Genomic DNA, 18,779 nt, shown 5'->3' with positions numbered 1-18,779 from the left:
TGTTACTGTTATTCATATTACAGCTGCTCCCTGCTACTCTCAAATCCCTAAAGGACTCTAGGTTAAGAAAACAAAGTATTGGCCGGGCGCGGTGGCTCACGCCCGGCACTTTGGGAGACTGAAGCAGGTGGATCACCTGAGGTCAGGAGTTTGAGACCACCCTGGCCAACATGGCAAAACCCCGTCTCTACTAAAAATACAAAAATTTGTTGGGCGTGGTGGCGCATGCCTGTAATCCCAGCTACTCAGGAGGCTGAGGCAGGAGAATCACTTGAACCAAGGAGGTGGAGGTTGCAGTGAGCTGAGATCATGCCATTGCACTCCAGCCTGGGACACAAGAGCAAAACTACATCAGAAAGAAAGAAAGAAAGAAAGAAAGAAAGAAAGAAAGAAAGAAAGAAAGACAGACAGACAGACAGAAAAGAAAGAAAGACAGAGAGAGAGAAGGAAGGAAGGAAGGAAGGAAAGAAAGAAATAAAGAAAGAAAGAAAGAAAGAAAGAAAGAAAGAAAGAAAGAAAGAAAGAAAGAAAGAAAAAGAGAAAGAGAGAGAGAGAGAGAAAGAAAGAAACAAGGTGTCCCTTTTTGCTGGCTGAATTCATAAAAACCTCAATAGCAGACCTATGGGGCTCTGAATGGAATGAGACCCCTCTTCCATCACCTCCTAGTTTTAACTAGGGCAACGTCAGGGCCCTTATGCTAAAAATGAATTCATGGATCTTTGGAAGAGACACAGAAAACAGAAGGATTTTGGTAAATTCTATTTGCTGTATTAGACCATGAAGCCATCCAATCAAACAACATTTGGATGTACCAGGATGGAGCCTAGACCTCCCTACTTCATCAAAGCTCTGAAACTTAGGAGACTGACACCACCTTAGTGTATGTAGCCTGTCCAATAGAAATATAACCCAAACCTGTGCACATGTACCCTAAAACTTAAAGTATAATAAAAAAAATTAAAAAAAAAAAAAAAAAGAAAAAAACAAAAAAAACAAACAAACAAACAAAAAAAAGAAATATAACCCAAACCAAAAACGCAAGCCACATACTAATTTTAAATTGTCTCATTAAAAAATAAAAAGAAACATATGAAATTAATTTTAATAACACATTTAAGCCAATATATCTATAAACTATTGTTTTGACATGTGATAGATATAAAATATTAATGATTTGTTTTTACTAAGTCTTTGAAATCCGGTATATATTTTACACTTACAGTCTACTCAATTCAGACTAGCCATATTTAAAGTAATCAGTAGCCACATGTGGCCAGTGGCTATTGTACTGGACATGAAGTTCTAGAGTACTTTTTTCCTCATATATCTAGGTTCACATGAAGTCTTCTGGCCATTGATTTGTCTGCAGATGGGCAAATGTACAAAGAAGGCTAATGATGTTTCCACAAGACTCTATGGTAGACGATAATTAACTCCACATTAAAACACAGTACCCAGAGGCAAGAATGCTAGTCTGATTTTTTCAAGTAGATTTCAGAAATCATTGTCAATTAAAGATAGCAGTGGCTGTATCACTTGCTTTATACAATGTCTAGCCTGGTCATTTGTTTTTTTGCTGGGGTGTTTGTCTGAGACAGGGTCTGGCTCTGCCACCCAGGCTGGAGTGCAGTGGCACAATCTCAGCTCACTGCAACTTCTGCCTCACATAGGGCTGTCAGGGCTATGAAGAGGAGAAAGGACATGTAACCCAGAATTATGAGGGTCTGAGAAGGGCTCTCAGAAGTGGTAACTTCTAAACTAAGACTTCAGGTTGAACAGAAGGGAGTCCATGCGGGACAGTGGGCGTAGGACTGCAGGGTGTACAGGTGGGCGAGGGTGCACAGTACTTGTTGATGAGAAAGGATTAGAGGGAGGCAAGACTGGGACAGGAAGAGCAGTTGCAATGTGTCTGCAGTCCAGGTGAAACATACAGAGGCCTCCACTAGGAGGGCAGCTGCGATGGGATTGACAGAAGTGAAGTGCAAGTGCAGAGAGATTCTTAATTCAGGAGGTACAAGCAGGAAAAAGAGCAACACTCAGGGATGACAAGTTACAGGTCAGCGCAACTGAGTAGGCAGTGTTTACCAGACAAGGGATAGGGTAGGAGCAGTAGCTTCCGGACAGGAACGCATAGGAGATTGCAAATTTTGTTTTAGATAATGTGTGTTTGAGATGTTGCTTGGGCACAGAAGTGGAGATATCCAGTGATCAGTTGCTTCTATTTTAGGTCATAAGCTTAAAGAAAAAGATCCAGGCTGGGCACTGTGGCTCATGCCTGTAATCCCAGCACTTTGGGAGGCCGAGGTGGGCGGATCACGAGGTCAAGAGATCAAGACCATCCTGACCAACCTAGTGAAACCCCGTCTCTACTAAAAACACAAAAATTTGCCAGGCATGGTGGCATGCACCTGTAATCCCAGCTACTCAGGAGGCTGAGGCAGGAGAATCGATTGAACCCAGGAGGCGGAGGGTGCAGTGAGCCGAGATTACGCCACTGCACTCCAGCCTGGTAACAGAGCGAGACTCCGTCTCGGAAAAAAAAAAAAAAAGAAGAAAGAAAAAAAAAAAAATCTGTCCTCAGACTTTTGTGTGGGCCAGAAAGGTAGTTGACAACGTCATGCTTGGTGTGATTTAGAGGCAAAGAGCACACACAGACCCCGGAAGCACAGAGAGCTGGGGCACATCGAGCTCCAGCCCTGCCCACATCAGCTATTTGACATTTTTTTCTGAGCCTCTATGTTTTTCATTTGTAAAAGGATAATAAAGTAATTTATGAAGAGTATTTAGCATAGAATAGGCACAGAGTATACATCCAAAAGGTGTCAACACTATCATTGTTGCTACTACTGCTACTAATTTTATAATTACTTTTATTACAATTACTACTCCCACCACCACTAATAGATGACAGAATAAGGATTAGAAATCACTCATTCTGAATAATGAATATAGGAAGCCAGTCCTATATTCATCTCTAAACCCAAATCATGTCTCAATTCCAGATTTTGTTTTGGGTGAAGGGCAATTTAAAAAGGAAGAAACAAGGAAAGTGAACATAGAATGAGAATTTAGCTCAGTGCAGACACAGTATATACCCAAAAGATGTAACCACTACTGTCACTGCTGCTACTACTGCTATGTTATTATTATTATTATTATTACTATTACCTATAAGTGATAGTATTACAGTTGGAAGTCACCAGGTCTATATTCAGCTCTATGTGCAAACTATGACTCAATTCCAGATTTGGAGGAGGAGAGTAATTAAAAACTGAAAAAACAAGGAAAATTGTTTTTATAAAAAAGTGTTTGGCCGGGCCCGGTGGCTCACGCCTGTAATCCCAGCACTTTGGAAGGCCGAGGTGGGCGGATCACCTGAGGTCAGGAGTTCAAGACCAGCCTGGCCAACATGGTAAAACCCCATCTCCAATAAAAATACAAAAATTAGCTGGGTGTGGTGGTGCACACCTATAATCCCAGCTACTAGGGAGGCTGAGGTGGGAGAATCACTTGAACTCAGGAGGTGGAGGTTGCAGTAAGCTGAGATCACACCATTGCACTCCAACCTGGGCAACAGAGCAAGACTCCGTCTCAAAAACAAAAAATATTTAAAAATTAGCTTCTGAAACAACACATGTATTCTCTGCCTTATAAGAATGAGACTTCTGGGGAGCTGAAATGCTCTCTTTACTAAGTAACTGTCCTGTAGGCTTGCCTCACTCATCCTATGACTAATTCATCTGTCCTATCATAAATGTGCACATTCATTTCCCTCCCCATGTGATTTCCCCACTAGCCTACTCTTTTATGACACACTAAACTTTACCATGTGATAAGACATTATTCAGAAATGTAAACTTCCTCTTGAGAACACCATGATACTACGTAAATGTGAGTGACTGAAAATAAAAATATTAGCCACAAATATGTTCCATGCCAAATTTGACTAGAAAAGGCATCTTCCAACAAGCCACAGAAGTAAAGAAAACATAGCAAATGAAATTATGTTTTTCTTAAAAATGAAATTGGCCAAGCACGGTGGCTCACGCCTGTAATCCCAGCACTTTGGGAGGCCGAGGCGGGTAGATCACCTGAGGTAGGGAGTTTGAGACCAGCCTGACCAACATGGAGAAACCCCATCTCTACTAAAAATACAAAAAATTAGCCAGATGTGGTGGCACATTCCTGTAATCCCAGCTACTCGGGGAGGCTAGGCAGGGGAATCGCTTGAACCCAGGAGGCGGAGGTTGCCGTGAGCTGAGATCACGCCATTGCACTCCAGCCTGGGCAACAAGAAGAGTGGAACTCTGTCTCAAAAAGGAAAAAAAAAAAAGAAAGAAAGAAATTGTAGTAAATGGCATATACCTACATCAAATAGAGGTATAGTTTCTGATTTTGACTTTTTCCAAGGTGCCTCAAGTTTTATCAGTCTATTCTAATCCAAGCGTTCCAGTCAACACACTTGAGTCCTTGCAGGTCCCTTGCTGCTAATGTTGGTTCATGTAACATGTGTCTACCACATGCCAGATGCTGTGTCAGGCTTTGGGGAAGAAAAATGACATGGTTCTATCCCTCAAGAAGCTCAAAATTGAAAGCTCTTACCACTTAGTCTTGTGACAGACAAGATAAGAGTGGGTGGCAGCTCTCTGTTGAGAATGTGTTCCTGGTACTTGTGTAATGTGATGGGCAAGGAAACAAGCAAATGTAGTGGAGAAAGAAAGAAACAACAAAAGAACCACAACTTGGCCGGGCGTGGTGGCTCACGCCTGTAATCCCAGCACTTTGGGAGGCCGAGGCAGGCGGATCATGAGGTCAGGATTTCAAGACCAGCCTGGCCAACATGGTGAAACCCCATCTCTACTAAAAATAGAAAAAAATTAGCCGGGCATGGTGGCGCACACCTGTAATCCTAGCTACTCAGTAGGCTGAGGCAGGAGAATTGCTTGAACCTGGGAGGCGGAGGTTGCAGTGAGCTGAGATCGTGCCACTGCACTCCAGCCTGGGTAACACAGTGAGACTCCGTCTCAGAAAAAAAAAACAAAAAGAATCACAACTCTACTTATCACAAGAGTGGCCTCATTCCAACTGTGAGCCAAATCAGTTTTACCAAATTTATTGTTCATTAGTCCCTGGCCCATAATGGGTGCTTAATAAATGTGTTGAATACATAAATGAAGGAAAGAGGAAATCCATCTGTAAGCCTTATGAGATCTCTAAGTATGATGGGACAGCTGGGGCCAAGGGAATGCTTCCTGCCAAAACAAGCACTGAGCTACAATTCTAGTCATTCTTTATATGTATTGTCTGTTGAAACAAAATGATTATGCAACCATTATCCACAGTGACACACCTGAGCCCTGCCTAGGACCCACTGAATTTGAGTCACAAGATGATCATAACCCACAGTACTCATTCAAAGGCAATATTTTTTATAGATTGCAAAACCAATTTATAAGTATGTTTTTCTTGGTGAAGATTCATTCGTGATGATAATCAGAACTGACACTTGATTAATAGGTGAGAAGGTGGCCTCCGCCTTCTCTCATTTCCCCTTCACAGTACTCTACACAGCTGGGGAACCCAAGGCAGTAGTCAGGAGGACTGGTTTCAGAGTATAACAGACCTGGACTTGAATCCTAGCTCCACCAGTTACTCTGTGACCTTGGGCACAATCCTCAGCCACAGTCTAATCACCTGTGTAAAGAAGCTTACTAATACGATCTACATCACAGAGTTATGAGGATTAAATGAGATAATGCTGGAAAAGTCTTCAACATAGTACCTGACACATTTCAAGCCACAACACATTACAAGTCTTTTAAAAAATCATCATAGTGGGGAAAAAATTAAGTTACCAAATTAAAGAAGGAAGTTGATTGTTTAAGCTGAAACTTTTGTCTTACAAAGAAATGGCCCCTCCTTAAAACCTGTTACACTAATTCTCTTTCCAAGAAGTTCCTACTCTGCAATCTGAGTTACCATGTGCCAACCCCAATTCACTTTCCTATCAGATAAGTTGGAAATTTTCCGCTTGTACAAAGCATATGCATGGGGTCCCAAGATTAATTCTTTGACAATTTGATGAGGAAATGAACATGTTCTATTGTATGTCTACTACTAAAATGTAAGAAGAAATTAAGAAACCAAACGTACCCAAGAACGTTTTAAGAGGTAAGAAAGAAAACCAGAATTAAAATTCAGTTAACTTGGCTGGGCACGGTGGCTGACGCCTGTAATACCAGCACTTTGGGAGGCCGACGTGGGTGGATCACGACGTCAGGAGTTCGAGACCAGCCTGACCAACATGGTGAAACCCCGTCTCTACTAAAAATGTAAAAATTAGCCGGGCGTGGTGGCGCATGCCTGTAATCCCAGCTACTCAGGAGGCTGAGGCAGAAGAATCACTTGAGCCTGGGAGGTAGAGGCTGCAGTGAGCCGAGATCATGCCACTGCACTCCAGCCTGGGCTACAGAGCGAGATTCTGTCTCAAAAAAATAAAATAAAATAAAAAATAATTCAGTTAACTTATTAAAGAGAAATAAAAATCTACTCAATAAACATGTATAAAACACTCTCTGAACAGTCTTTAAGTGCTGTTCATCTTTGTATTTCATAAAACATCTTGGTCAACATGACAAATAGCTTAAAAGGAGGACCCTGCTCCCAAGTACAGCAGGTATACGATTATAATACAAGGGGGAAGGTAATAAGAGCTATTAATAGAAGTATTTTTAAAAGTGCTGTAGGAAGGGGGGGGAATTCTGAGTAACGGTTTGAGGAAGACTTACACTAAAAGGTGGCAGTTGAGCCACTATTTAGAGGTAGAGAAGCGGATATGTGGGATAGAGGTGGAGGCATTTCCCTGGGATGAAAGAGCACAGATAAAGCCTTTTCTCCTTATGGGAGAAAGCTAATATTGCTAACAGAGAAAAAAGAAGAAGAAAGCTTGCAGAGATTATTGGTCTCAGGAAAGTCAAGTTAAATATGCAAATTTAATGAATAATAGGAAATTACTTAAATATCTTTAATTTTATAAGCTTCCTTATGACAGTTCTTATCCACTGTATTCTTTCCTGAGAGGTAAGCAATTATTTTTCAGTCATAATTACAACGTGGAGTAATATGACTGGAATAACTCCCGGGAATCATCTTGTGATTGAAGCACTTATTCAGCAAATCTTTTATCTGCATTTTGCAGGGAGTGGTTTAGCAACCTCTCTCCTTATAAACAAAGGAAAAAACACCTTGCTAAACCATTCCTAAGTTTTTCACTACTTCACACAGGATCTCTAAGGTTTTTTTATTTGCCTCTAGAGCATGCTTTCATAGTTGTTTCTCAAGGAGAGGACAATTTTATTGATCAACTTTTATAAATCATTCTCTAAGCAGGATAAGAATCTTCTGAATTTGCATCTTAGCTTACATGCAATGAGACGAGGCCTCACAGAACCCAGTAAACAGGAGCCAATTTTTGAAGGCTCATGTTGTTCATGTTACAGACTGAAAAATTAATTGTGGTAATATGAAGTTGATCAAGTCCTTCTTCATTGATGTAGAAAGATGTCTTTTAGGCAACAAAACCTGAGGGACCAAGAACAACCTGCAGTGAATAAAGAAGATTGCTGGGCTACATGGACAGCAATAATGAAGAGTCAAAAAGAAGGCATGGACAGTTCAAACTGACTCCTAAAGGAAGCCTACAAAGTTATGAAATATTTTACCCATTTTCATATTGAGCAAAGGCTGTATAAACTTGAGAACATCTGCCATGCTTGGTTTGGCCCCCACAGTGCTTTATAAACTAATTGCCAACATTTAAGAATTGAAAGATTTCATTGAAAACTCTAGACTACCTGCTTTTAATCTGACGATCTGGCAGCACTGGGCTTGTGTTCCTGCTTGGCAGCTACTAGCTGTCCCCTTGACCTGGATATCTCTGTAGTATGCCTTCCCCCTTCTACCTGCCTGGTCCCTGCAGGCATTTGTGTGGGCAATTCTTGAATATGGCTTTAAACATCAACCCACAGTTAGTTGGCACATGTCTTAATGGTCTTTCTTAAGTTGGGAAGATGATGATCGTGTATATTATGTATTAATCAAATCCAGTTAAGCAAACTTTCTTATGATTCAGGATTACTCTATAAACATTTCTATGAATATAAGACAAAGTGAAACCTGCCCTGGGTGATCAAAAGTTAAACAGTGCAAGAGACAGTGGAACTATGCTTGGCAGCTCAAACCGGGGTAAGTCATTAAATAAGATTCAAACCAAAATTAGACTGAAAGCTTCTCACTTTAGACAAAAAAAGATATGTCAGGATCAAAGCACAAATGCAGTTTTTAGTCAAGTGCCAGCTCTGACAGAACTTTGAAAAAATATATACATTGTATGTATAATGCCTATGTATAAATATACACATATCTGTATATATGTATAGATATATACATACTAAATAACACAGGAAAACATGATTTGCGGTAAAGTGAAGAGCTAAATAATCATTAAATATTTACATCAACTTGCCAAGTTAGTCAAATATCCATTGAAAGCATGGGCTTTTATCAGCAGGCATTCATTTCAATTACTTTTATTTATTTTTTATTTATTTTTATTTTTTTGAGACAGAGTCTCGCTCTGTTGCCTAGGCTGGATTGCCCAGGCTGGAGTGCAGTGGTGTGATCTCCGCTCACTGCAACCTCCGCCTCCCGGGTTCAAGTGATTCTCCTGCCTCAGCCTCCCGGGTAAGTAGGATTACAGGCGCCCGCCACCACGCCCAGCTAATTTTTGTTATGCCAGGTTGGCCAGGCTGGTCTCGAACTCCTGACCTTAGGTAATCCACCCGCCTCAGCCTCCCAAACTGTTGGGATTACACGTGTGAGCCACCGCGCCCGGCCTCAATTACTTTTAAATTATCTTACTGAACTCTGTGCTAGGTCACTTTAAGAGCAAGTTTACTAATTGCACAAAAATTAATCAGCAGAGTCACTTAAATAGCAATCTTTTGTGGTAAAACTGCGCTGTCACACATGGTAAATAAAAAGAGAAACAGAATTTCCGTCTCGCATTATGCTCTGAAGCACAGTAAGGACAATCATTTGTTTGTAATGCGCAAAGTCTCAGAACTGAAATTTGCGAGTCTTCGGAATTAAATAAAGATTATGGCAAAAGCAGTGTAGTGTGACTGTTTCCTAATTTGTTCTGCCACCCTCCCCAGTATTCAACCCTCTGCAATTTTTGTGGGAGAGGATGACAACGCATCATCACTCCAATACTTTATTCGTTCTACTGCTGGAAAGGACGCTGTGTTAGCTACCACAGCCGTGACACAGCTTTCCCCCCATCCAAGGACGTCCTGTGTCTCGCAGGCCAAATGTTCCTGGGGAAGACCGCGGTAGCCGTCAATGTGGCCACCTGTCCCCTACTGCAAGCGGGCCGCTCTGCGCGGATGCTCGGAGAGTCCCTGCTCCCTTTGGGGGAAGAGTCACCCCATTAGTAGGTGACCCAGCTCCGCCACCAAAACTGCGACTGTTCAACTCGGCCATGGGGGTCATGAGAGGCCGAGGTCCCCCAGGCCTGGGTGGGGCATCCCCAGTGTGGCAGGTCCCGTTCCGGCCTCCCTCCCTTGCCCAGCGGCCGGGGCCCCGGGCCGGAGAGATGCGGGATGGGGACACAACAGCCACCCCCTCCGTCCCCCGACTCCCGCCCCGGCTCAGCGCCTCTTCACATGTCACCCCGGGCTCACCAAAAAGCGCGTCGAACTGGTGCCCTGGTCCACCGCCCCCACCAATGGCCCCAAAACTGCCTTCTTTGAGGCTGCCATGAAACCAGCTTCAGGTCGGCCGGCGATTGCGGCCGGTTTCCTGGGTGACGGCGGCGGGAGGGGGAGGGGCAGGTGACGAGTCCAGAGATCGAGGCCGCGCGCGTCCGCTGAACGCTCGGACCGCGCTCGAGGCGGCCCCTTTACCCGCGCGCAGCCTTCTCACCCCGCCCCTCCGGCCCAGGCCCCGCCCCCCACCGCGTACCCCAAGGCTCCAGGGGCGTGTCGGGGGGGGTGGGGGTGGGCGCTGTCACCTGGGCTGGCCAATCAGCAAACGCAAAAGAGCCGAACGCTCGGACAGGCAGAGGGCGATGAGACGTCACGGGGGCGGGGCCTGGGCGCGGTGGAGGCGGCGGCCCGCGCAGTAGGTCACGTGGGGGCCCGGCGAGCGGACAGCAGAGCCATCCAGCTGCATGGCTTGGGGCGGAGACGAGTACTGCCCTTTGGCAGGCAGCGCTCCTGGCCGGCGAAAAGAGCGCACTTCCACTAGTGTCCTGGGGCTCGCCTCCATAGGGGTCTCAAAGTGTGTAGAACTGCTTGTTCCCTCCAGTGGGCTGTGCAGAGTCGTGCAGCGACGTGAGTCGCTGTGTGGACCTACCCGGCCCGGCCTTCCCGCGTTTCCCACGCCCCGCCCACCTCCCTGCATCTGGCCCCTGGTAATCGTAATCATTCCTTTGGCTGGGATTGACCCCATATAGGGTCACCTCAAGGAGCAACGCGAATCCTTCACCGTTGCAAGCTTTTCAGGGACAAGAAACGCGGAAGTTCTTTCGGTTTAGCATTTAAGGAAAGCACCCAAAATCAACCTCCCCAAGTTCCTCTATCGACCATTCAGGCAGAAGGCGCCCGGCACCACTCCGTCCTGACGCGCCCTTGCTCCTCGTTTGGCCTCACTCTGCGGTCCCCTCCCCCACACGCCATTTCCTCTCCCTCCATTAACTGCTTTGGATGGCAGGGGACAGAAAAGGGACTCTGCCTTGACCTTGAATTTACCTTGCCCGGATCCTTCTGGATCCTGTGTTCTAAGGGCTTTCAAACTTGGAACCAAGACCCACACTGCGAAACAGTTTACAAAACAAATCCAGGCTCCAGTGTGTGTGGGCGGGGAGCACATTTGTAGTTACAATTGTTACACATGTAAATACATGTTATATACATCTAATATACATTTATGTATATATAGAAAAACTTTCCAAAACAATATTTGTCCTTCCACAGTATGCATTTTGTATTTTTATTCTATGGCATATCATTTTTTTAATGCTGATTGAAAATTACTAAATTGCTTTTGTAACCCACCATGCTCTCTATCAATTTTAAAAGCACTCCGCCATACCCACTGTCATTTCTTTCCATCCCATTCCCAAATCTCTGTGTTCTGGAACATCATTTCTTTTCCTTTTTTTTTTTTTTTTCCTTTCTTACCTTGCTCTACACCACGTCACTTGTCCATCTCTGTTTGTATAGTTTTACCACACATGATCTGAAAGCAAATTTTCCTAAACACCGTCTAGACCTCACATTCTAATGTTCCAGATGAAGCCTGCTTATGGACATACTAGATTTAATAACTGTCGATAAACTGGCTTGCTTTAATATAAGAGTGAAGATGAGTCAGTATCTCTGAATTTCCTGGAAGAGGAAAAGAGGGAGACAGGCATATAAGCAGGAACTAGGCCAACTTGCCTCTAAAAACAGTGAAAGGCATTAGTTGAGTGAATGATATAGAAAAGGATTTTCTTGGTTCTAGAAGGCAGTAAAAACAAAGCCACCAAACCTACCACATCGATCCATTAAAAAAAAAAAATCCCTGACCACGTTTGAACTTTCACATACTTTTGACTCTCAGATTCCAACAGGACAGCAAATTATTTGTTTGGCAGCACAATGGGATCAGAATTCAGACATTTCAGAATAAGTTGGGCTAGATGTACATGAGGGATTCTTAAATTTGTCGATCCTATGGTTCCTACAATGTGTATTCCACATCCTCATTCCTTTCACCAAAACAAAACTGAAAAGCCAAAATATTGGCCTTTCAGGCGTCACATCTCAGCACCCTGTTAGAGATGAGGTAAAGATAAGGGGAAAGGTGTTAGATGGAAGAGTTGAGCTCAGCCTATCTTAAATATTTACTGTGAACTTTTTTTTTTTTTTTTTTGAGTTGGAGTCTTGCTCTTTCGCCCAGGCTGGAGTGCAGTGGTGCAATCTTGGCTCACTGCAACCTCCACCTGCCCGGTTCAAGCAATTCTCCTGCGTCAGCCTCCCAAGTAGCTGGGACTACAGGCCCGCGCCACCATGCCCGGCTAATTTGTTGTATTTTTAGTAGAGATGGGGTTTCACCATGCTGGGCAGGCTGGTCTCGAACTCCTGACCTCGTGATCCGCCCGCCTTGGCCTCTCAAAGTGCTGGGATCACAGGCGTGAGCCACTGCGACCGGCGTACTGTGAATTCTTATAAGTCCACTTTGTCTTATTTTTTTAGAATTACAGTCAGCCTTCCATATGTGAGGGTCTCTTATCCAAGGATTCAGCCAACCGCAGATCAAAAATATTTGAAAAAATGTCAATACAACAATAACAAACAATACAAATAAAAACAATACCATGTAACAACTATTTTCATAGCATTTACATTGTATTAGGTGTTATAGTTAATCTAAAGATGATTTAAATTTACTGGAGGATGTGCATAGGTTACATGCAAATACTATGCCATTTTATATAAGGCATTTGAGCATTCTTGGATTTTTGTATCCTCGGGGTAGGGAGGGTGAGTGTGTGTGGTGAGGGCGGCGGGGGTGGGGTCGTCCTGGAATTAATCCCCAGAGGGACAAATCCCCTTTTGCTTGACTTTTCTCACTCCCTCAAGCCCCAGCTATTGTCCAAAACCTTTATATAATTGTAAAAATCAACCAATAGACACTCTGATTCCATTTTTCTTACTATAATTGAGACAGAGTTGGAAGTATTAATAACAATGGGGCCTCTGAGGCCAAGAGCGCATAAGTGAGATACATCTTAAGACTAGCCAGCCTCCTGTGGTAGAATCAGAACTAGAATTTCAGTCTCCTGACATCAAACCTAGTGCCCTTTTACCAGAGTCTGAGGGAAGGGAAGCTGAAGGAAGTTAGGTAGGAAACCAAACAAAAAGGAAAAAAGACAGGATGCTGGTTCACCTTCTTCTCACCACCCACCCCAGATATGAAGGCAAAGCAATAGAGAAAACACTGGACTGGGAAGGGAAGGACATTGGTTTGATCTTGGCCCTGCCATTCAACACTTAATCATCATGGGCTTGAGTAATAACTCATTTATTTCCATGGCTTCTTGTTACTTGTTTGTAAAATAGGGAAAATGTCACTGACGTAGATGGGTCAATGTGAGACTTAAATGATGTAATGCCTGCTAAAGCACTGTACAAGCAGAACGGTTAATCATGAAAGGCAAGAGGCAGTCTCACTGTCCTATCTCCATCAAAGAAACCCAGAGGTGAAGATCAAGGTCCTTCATGCAAATTAAGTAGCTTGAGTCACCTAAAGCTCACTGTGATGATTTCTGACTGGTAAAGCAGGAAATCAATGGTAACCTCCCTCTTGGAGAGTCCCTAGGTGTTTCACTTATTCTTCCTCTGGTTTTTCCTGTTTTTTGTTGATTTACACAGAATTTATGTAAGCAGAAAGCCTACACTTCCCTCGAGAATCTCTGCACCCCCCTTTCCCCCAGAAGTGCTTCTTGGTCTTCACTTATTTGCCTGAGAAGTAACACTTATGTTTTCAAGTTTAGTCTGTTTGGAAAGCTACCCTTTCCTTAACCCCTCCTTGCTAGTTTAATGATTACTTGGATATGGATTGATATGAATATTGGAAGTACAACGTGGAGTTAGTGCTGGAAAGGACTATAGTAAAGAGCACAGGCACATTGTTATTTTATGGAATTGGGATGATTTAAGCAGATATACAAAGTGTTTTGCCCAAGGTAGCAGAGGGAGTTAAAGACAGATTCGGGATTCAGTTTTTTTGTTTTTGTTTTTGTTTTTTTTGAGATGGAGTCTCTCTGTCTCCCAGGCTGGAGTGAAGTGGCCTGAACTTGGCTCGCTGCAACCTCAGCCCACCACCAACCTTGAACCACCAGTTCAAGTGATTCTCCTGCCTCAGCCTCCCAAGTAGCTGGGATTACAGGTGTGTGCGACCATGCCCCGCTAATTTTTGTATTTTTAGTAGAGACGGGGTTTCACCACGTTGGCCAGGCTGGTCTCGAACTCCTGACCTCAGACCATCCACCCTCCTCAGCCTCCAGAAGTGCTAGGATTACAGGCGTGAGCCACCGCGCCCGGCCCACAGATTCGGAATTTAAACCCGCTTGATAAAAATAGGCAAATTGGGAGCCTACCCCCACCCTCTATAAATTGAAGCACCCACTCACATGCATGTTAATAATCTAAGTTGTAACTACCTAAAATAATGTTTCGTTTTATGCACCATTGCAGTTGTAATCGAGTTAGGGTTTGATAGTTTTTCTCAAACTTTACCTACTTCAAGCCAGGCATGGTGGCTTACGCCTGTAATCCTAGTACTTTGGGAGGTTGAGATGGGCGGATCACCTGAGGTTGGGAGTTCAAGACCAGCCTGACCAATGTGGAGAAACCCCATCTCTACTAAAAATACAAATTAGCCAGGCGTGGTGGTGCATGCCTGTAATCCCAGCTACCTGGGAGGCTGAGGCAGGAGAATCACTTGAACTCGGGAGGAGGAGGTTGCGGTGAGCTGAGATCGTGCCATTGCACTCCAGGCTGGGCAACAATCCATCTCAAAACAACAATAACAATAACAAAAAACTTTACCTACTTCAGAACTACCTAGTGGACTTGTTAAAATCCAGGTTGCCAGGCTGCAAACACCCCAGATTTTTTAAGTTTTTATTTTTAATAGTTCTCAGGTGATGCCAATACTGCACATACAGGGACCACACTTTGAGAACCACTGGGCTACGCATATGCTGGAACCTTTAATTTTCTAGTTTGACAAAATTGTGGCAAAACCATTAGGTATGAGAACTCTGTTTCATGAGTTGTTACTGCCCTTTTCTCTTATATCCTAGGTCTCTGCTAACAATCAAACAATCCACTTAGAATATTGGTAGATAACGCTGGGTGCCGTGGCTCATGCCTGTATTCCCAGGGAATACTTTGGGAGGCCAGGGTGGGTGGATCACCAGAGGTCAGGAGTTCAAGACCAGCTTGTCCAACATGGCGAAACTCCGTCTCTACTAAAAATACAAAAAAATTAGCTGGGTGTGGTGGTGCATGCCTGTAGTCCCAGCTACTCGGGAGGCTGAGGCAGGAGAATCATTTGAACCTGGGAGGCAGAGGTTCAGTGAGCTGAGATCTCGCCACTGCACTCCAGCTTGGATGTCAGAGTGAGACTCCGTCTCAAAGAAAAAGAAAAGAATATTGGTAGGTAAAGCTTAAGGCAGAGGTTCTCAAACATTAGTTTATGTCAGAATCACCTGGGGTACTTGTTAAGGATGCATATTCATTCCTTCCACACTCGCCCTACCCTGACCTCCCCCTAAATGCAATGAGCTAGGCTACTTGATGCCAGGGATTTTGCCCTGATAATCATTATATCCCTAGGATCTGGGAGTCCTATAAGTGATGGTTGAATGAATGAATATTGTAGACTGCTACATAGGCTGCTGCTAATGACTAATGCCTTCTAATAATAATGTCCTTGTGTTGTGCCCTCCCATATTGACCCTGAGCTTGGGCCACGTGACTTGCATGGGCAATACGATGTTAGCAAACATAATGCAAGCAGAGACTTGATAAGTGCTTGTGGAGAAATGGGCCTTTCCCTCTTGGAACTCAGTTGCCATGCTGTAAGAAAGATAATTTAAACTGCTAGCAGATGAGAAGCCATGGGAAAGAGAACTAAGGCCCCCCCGCTGACCATCACCAACTTCCAGATATGTGAATGAAACCATCTTGCATATGTAAGCCCTGTCCGAGGTCCCGGCAGATTGCAGCTGCTGAATGAATGACCCAGTTGAATGAATGACCTCAGCCAATAGCACCGAGAATGGAAAACGACAACAATGACAACAAAAAAACCACAGCCGAGCCCAACTAGTCCACAGAATCATGAGAAATAACAAATGGTTGTTGTTTTTAGCCACCCAGTTTTGGAGTCATTTTTTTAATGCAGCAATGGATAAATGATGCAATTGGTACATTTTGGTGTGATCTCCATTCCTCACAATCTAATTCTTGGTCATATCTGGTTATAACCAAGGCATTGGGCCTTTTGGAAAAATAAAAATATGAGTATCCAGAAGTTTTCTCATTTTCCAAACATGTTTGAAAAACTTGCTACTGGTGCAAATTGAGAAGTTTTCTTTTCTTTTATTTTCTTTCTTTTTTGAGACAGGGTCCTGCTCTGTCTCCCAGGCTGGAGTGCAGTGGCATGAACGTATCTCATTGCAACCTTGACTTCCTGGATTCAAGGGATTCTCCCACTTCAGCCTCCAGAGTAGCTGGAATCCAGGAGGTCAAGGTTGCGCCATCATACCTGGCTAATTTTTTTTTTGGGTAGAGATGAGGGCCTTATTCTGTTGCGCAGGGTGGTCTTGAACTCCTGGGCTCAAGTGATCCTCTGCCTCAGCCTCCCAAAGTGCTGAGATTACAGGCATGAGCCACCTGGCCCGAGCAGTTTTCAATTTGAAAACCTGTTGTTTCTAAGGGTCTGGGGTAAGGATCATACTTGGAATGCCCTTGAGGTCATGGTTGGATCTGTTAAGGGCAAAGTGGTGCTCAAAGTGGGACCATTGGTAACTTTGGCTGTTTTATTTCCTTCTTCCACATCCCTTTGGTCTTCCAGTTTCACATTTGTCTCATTTTCCTCATGCTTTCTCTTTTGTGTGCTTGTTTATCTTTCATTTTTCTATGTCCACCTCTAAGCCTCCAGTGGCTAATAGAAGAAAGACAAAAATGTATGTTATTTTACTTATTTATTTATTTATTTTTTCAAGATAGCGTCTCACTCTGTTGCCCAGGCTGGAGTGCAGTGGCACCATCGTGGCTCACTGCAGCCTCGAGCTCCCAGGCTTAAGAGATCCTCCCACCTCAACCTCCCAAGGATCAAGTAAGTGGGATTACAGGCACAAGCCACCACTTCCAGCTAATTTCTTGATGTTTTCGTAGAGACAAGATTTCATTATGTTGCCCAGGCTGGTCTTGAATCCCTGGACTCAAGCAATCCTCCCACCTCTACACTCCCAAAGTGCTGGGATTACAGGTGTGAGCCACCGTGCCCAGCCTGAAGATGTATGTTCTTTTTTATTTTCTGCCTTTTGCCACTATATGTACACATTAAAAAATATGCATACTGATAAAAAAAATGTAGCCTTAGGAACCACAATTTAGTTCATGTACTACATTTATATTACATTTATAATCATGGGACACTGACTTTTCAAGTGCTCCATTCACACATTCAAATCATACAAAGAAAATAATATTTAATGCTTCCTTTGGCAAGTCACATAGTAGGCACAAAATATATGTTGAATGGATGTAGGTAATTCACTAATGTCAATGAGGTTACAATCATTCATTTGCTGACTTTAAACAAATATGCTATTGAAAAGAAAAGGTAACTACATTTTATTTGTTTAGGCCTTGTATTTAAACTTTTTTTTAAATTTATTTTTATTTTTTTTGAGATGGAGTCTCGCTCTGTTGCTCAGGCTGGAGTGCAGTGGTGCGATCTCGGCTCATTGCAAGCTCCGCCTCCTGGGTTCATGCCATTCTCCTGCCTCAGCCTCCTGAGTAGCTGGGACTACAGGCGCCCGCAATCACGCCCGGCTAATTTTTTGCATTTTTAGTAGAGACATGTTAGCCAGGATGGTCTCGATCTCCTGACCTCGTGATCCACTGGCTTCAGCCTCCCAAAGTGCTGGGATTACAGGCGTAAGCCACCGCACCCGGTGTATTTAAACTTGAGTAGGAAGAAAATGTATCATTTATCACTCAATAATGGCATGGGAAGAAAGAGGAATGATGATCTTAATTGAAATCTATTCTTTGTCTTTTAAATGGGAAACTCAACTTCTTTTTGAAATATTCCACTGAGGTCACATTTGTCTTTGGGGATATTTCTTTGTGAAGACATATATAGATTTTTTTTTTCCGCCTCCCGGGTTGAAGCGATTCTCCTGCCTCATCTTCCCAAGTAGCTGGGACTACAGGCTCGTGCCACCATGCCCGGCTAATTTTTGTATTTTCAGTAGAGACGGGTTTCACCATGTTGATCAGGCTGGTCTCGAACTCCTGACCTTGTGATCCACCCACCTCGGCCTCCCAAAGTGCTGGGATTACAGGCGTGAGCCACCGTGCCTGGCCTAGATTTAATTTTTATTAATTAAAGGATTGAAAAGAACTTTCAGGATTGCATAGCACTTATTAGAGATGAAGAAAATGAGGGCAAGAATCAGGGTAAGTTGTCCAAGGTCATTCTAATGCATGATATTGTTCACCCAGTGGTGAGATGTACATGTGTTTTATGAATTTACTATTATTCATGAAAAATGAACTCAGAGTATAAGCCAACCTATAATCAATCAACAGTACTATTTCCCCCCAAGTTACTGTAAACATATAAACACTATATGTGTAAATAATTGAGCCATCATTGATAAAATCTGCAGCCTTTTTCAGGGAGTTTTTCTATCATGCTTTCTATACTTTATTTTCCCAGAGCTCCATTCCTCACCACTGTATACAAAACCCAAGTCTTCATCTCTGTCATCAGTCTGTGTATGGTAGAGACTGAGGGATTAAGTACTGTAGAGAAACATCAAATGCTGGAAAGGATGTGGAGCGATAAGAACTCATTCATAGCTGGTGGGGTTGCAAAATGTTACAGTTATTTTGGAAGATAGTTTGGCAGTTTATTACAAAATG

At 43.4% G+C, this 18,779-nt stretch overlaps 1 protein-coding gene across 12 annotated transcripts in view; it reads right to left on the bottom strand.

The window, feature by feature from the left end:
• GK (glycerol kinase) overlaps nt 1-10,017 on the bottom strand; it is a 77,665-nt gene extending 67,648 nt beyond the window's left edge. For 3 of the 12 annotated variants that reach the window (XM_016943688.3, XM_054676173.2, XM_009438897.5), the window contains exon 1: nt 9,744-9,951. In XM_016943688.3, the coding sequence (XP_016799177.1) occupies nt 9,744-9,821 (78 nt within the window). In that variant the 5' untranslated portion in view covers nt 9,822-9,951. Of the gene's footprint in view, nt 1-9,743 lie in introns of all 12 variants that reach the window. The other 9 variants (XM_003317405.5, XM_063803774.1, XM_003317403.5 and 6 more) reach the window with 8 other exon arrangements.
• Between the last annotated feature and the right edge of the window lie 8,762 nt (nt 10,018-18,779).

This window comes from Pan troglodytes, chromosome X, assembly GCF_028858775.2.
Source record: "Pan troglodytes isolate AG18354 chromosome X, NHGRI_mPanTro3-v2.0_pri, whole genome shotgun sequence".
Taxonomy (NCBI): Eukaryota; Metazoa; Chordata; class Mammalia; order Primates; family Hominidae; genus Pan; species Pan troglodytes.
This window is presented reverse-complemented; position numbering and strand designations above follow the sequence as displayed.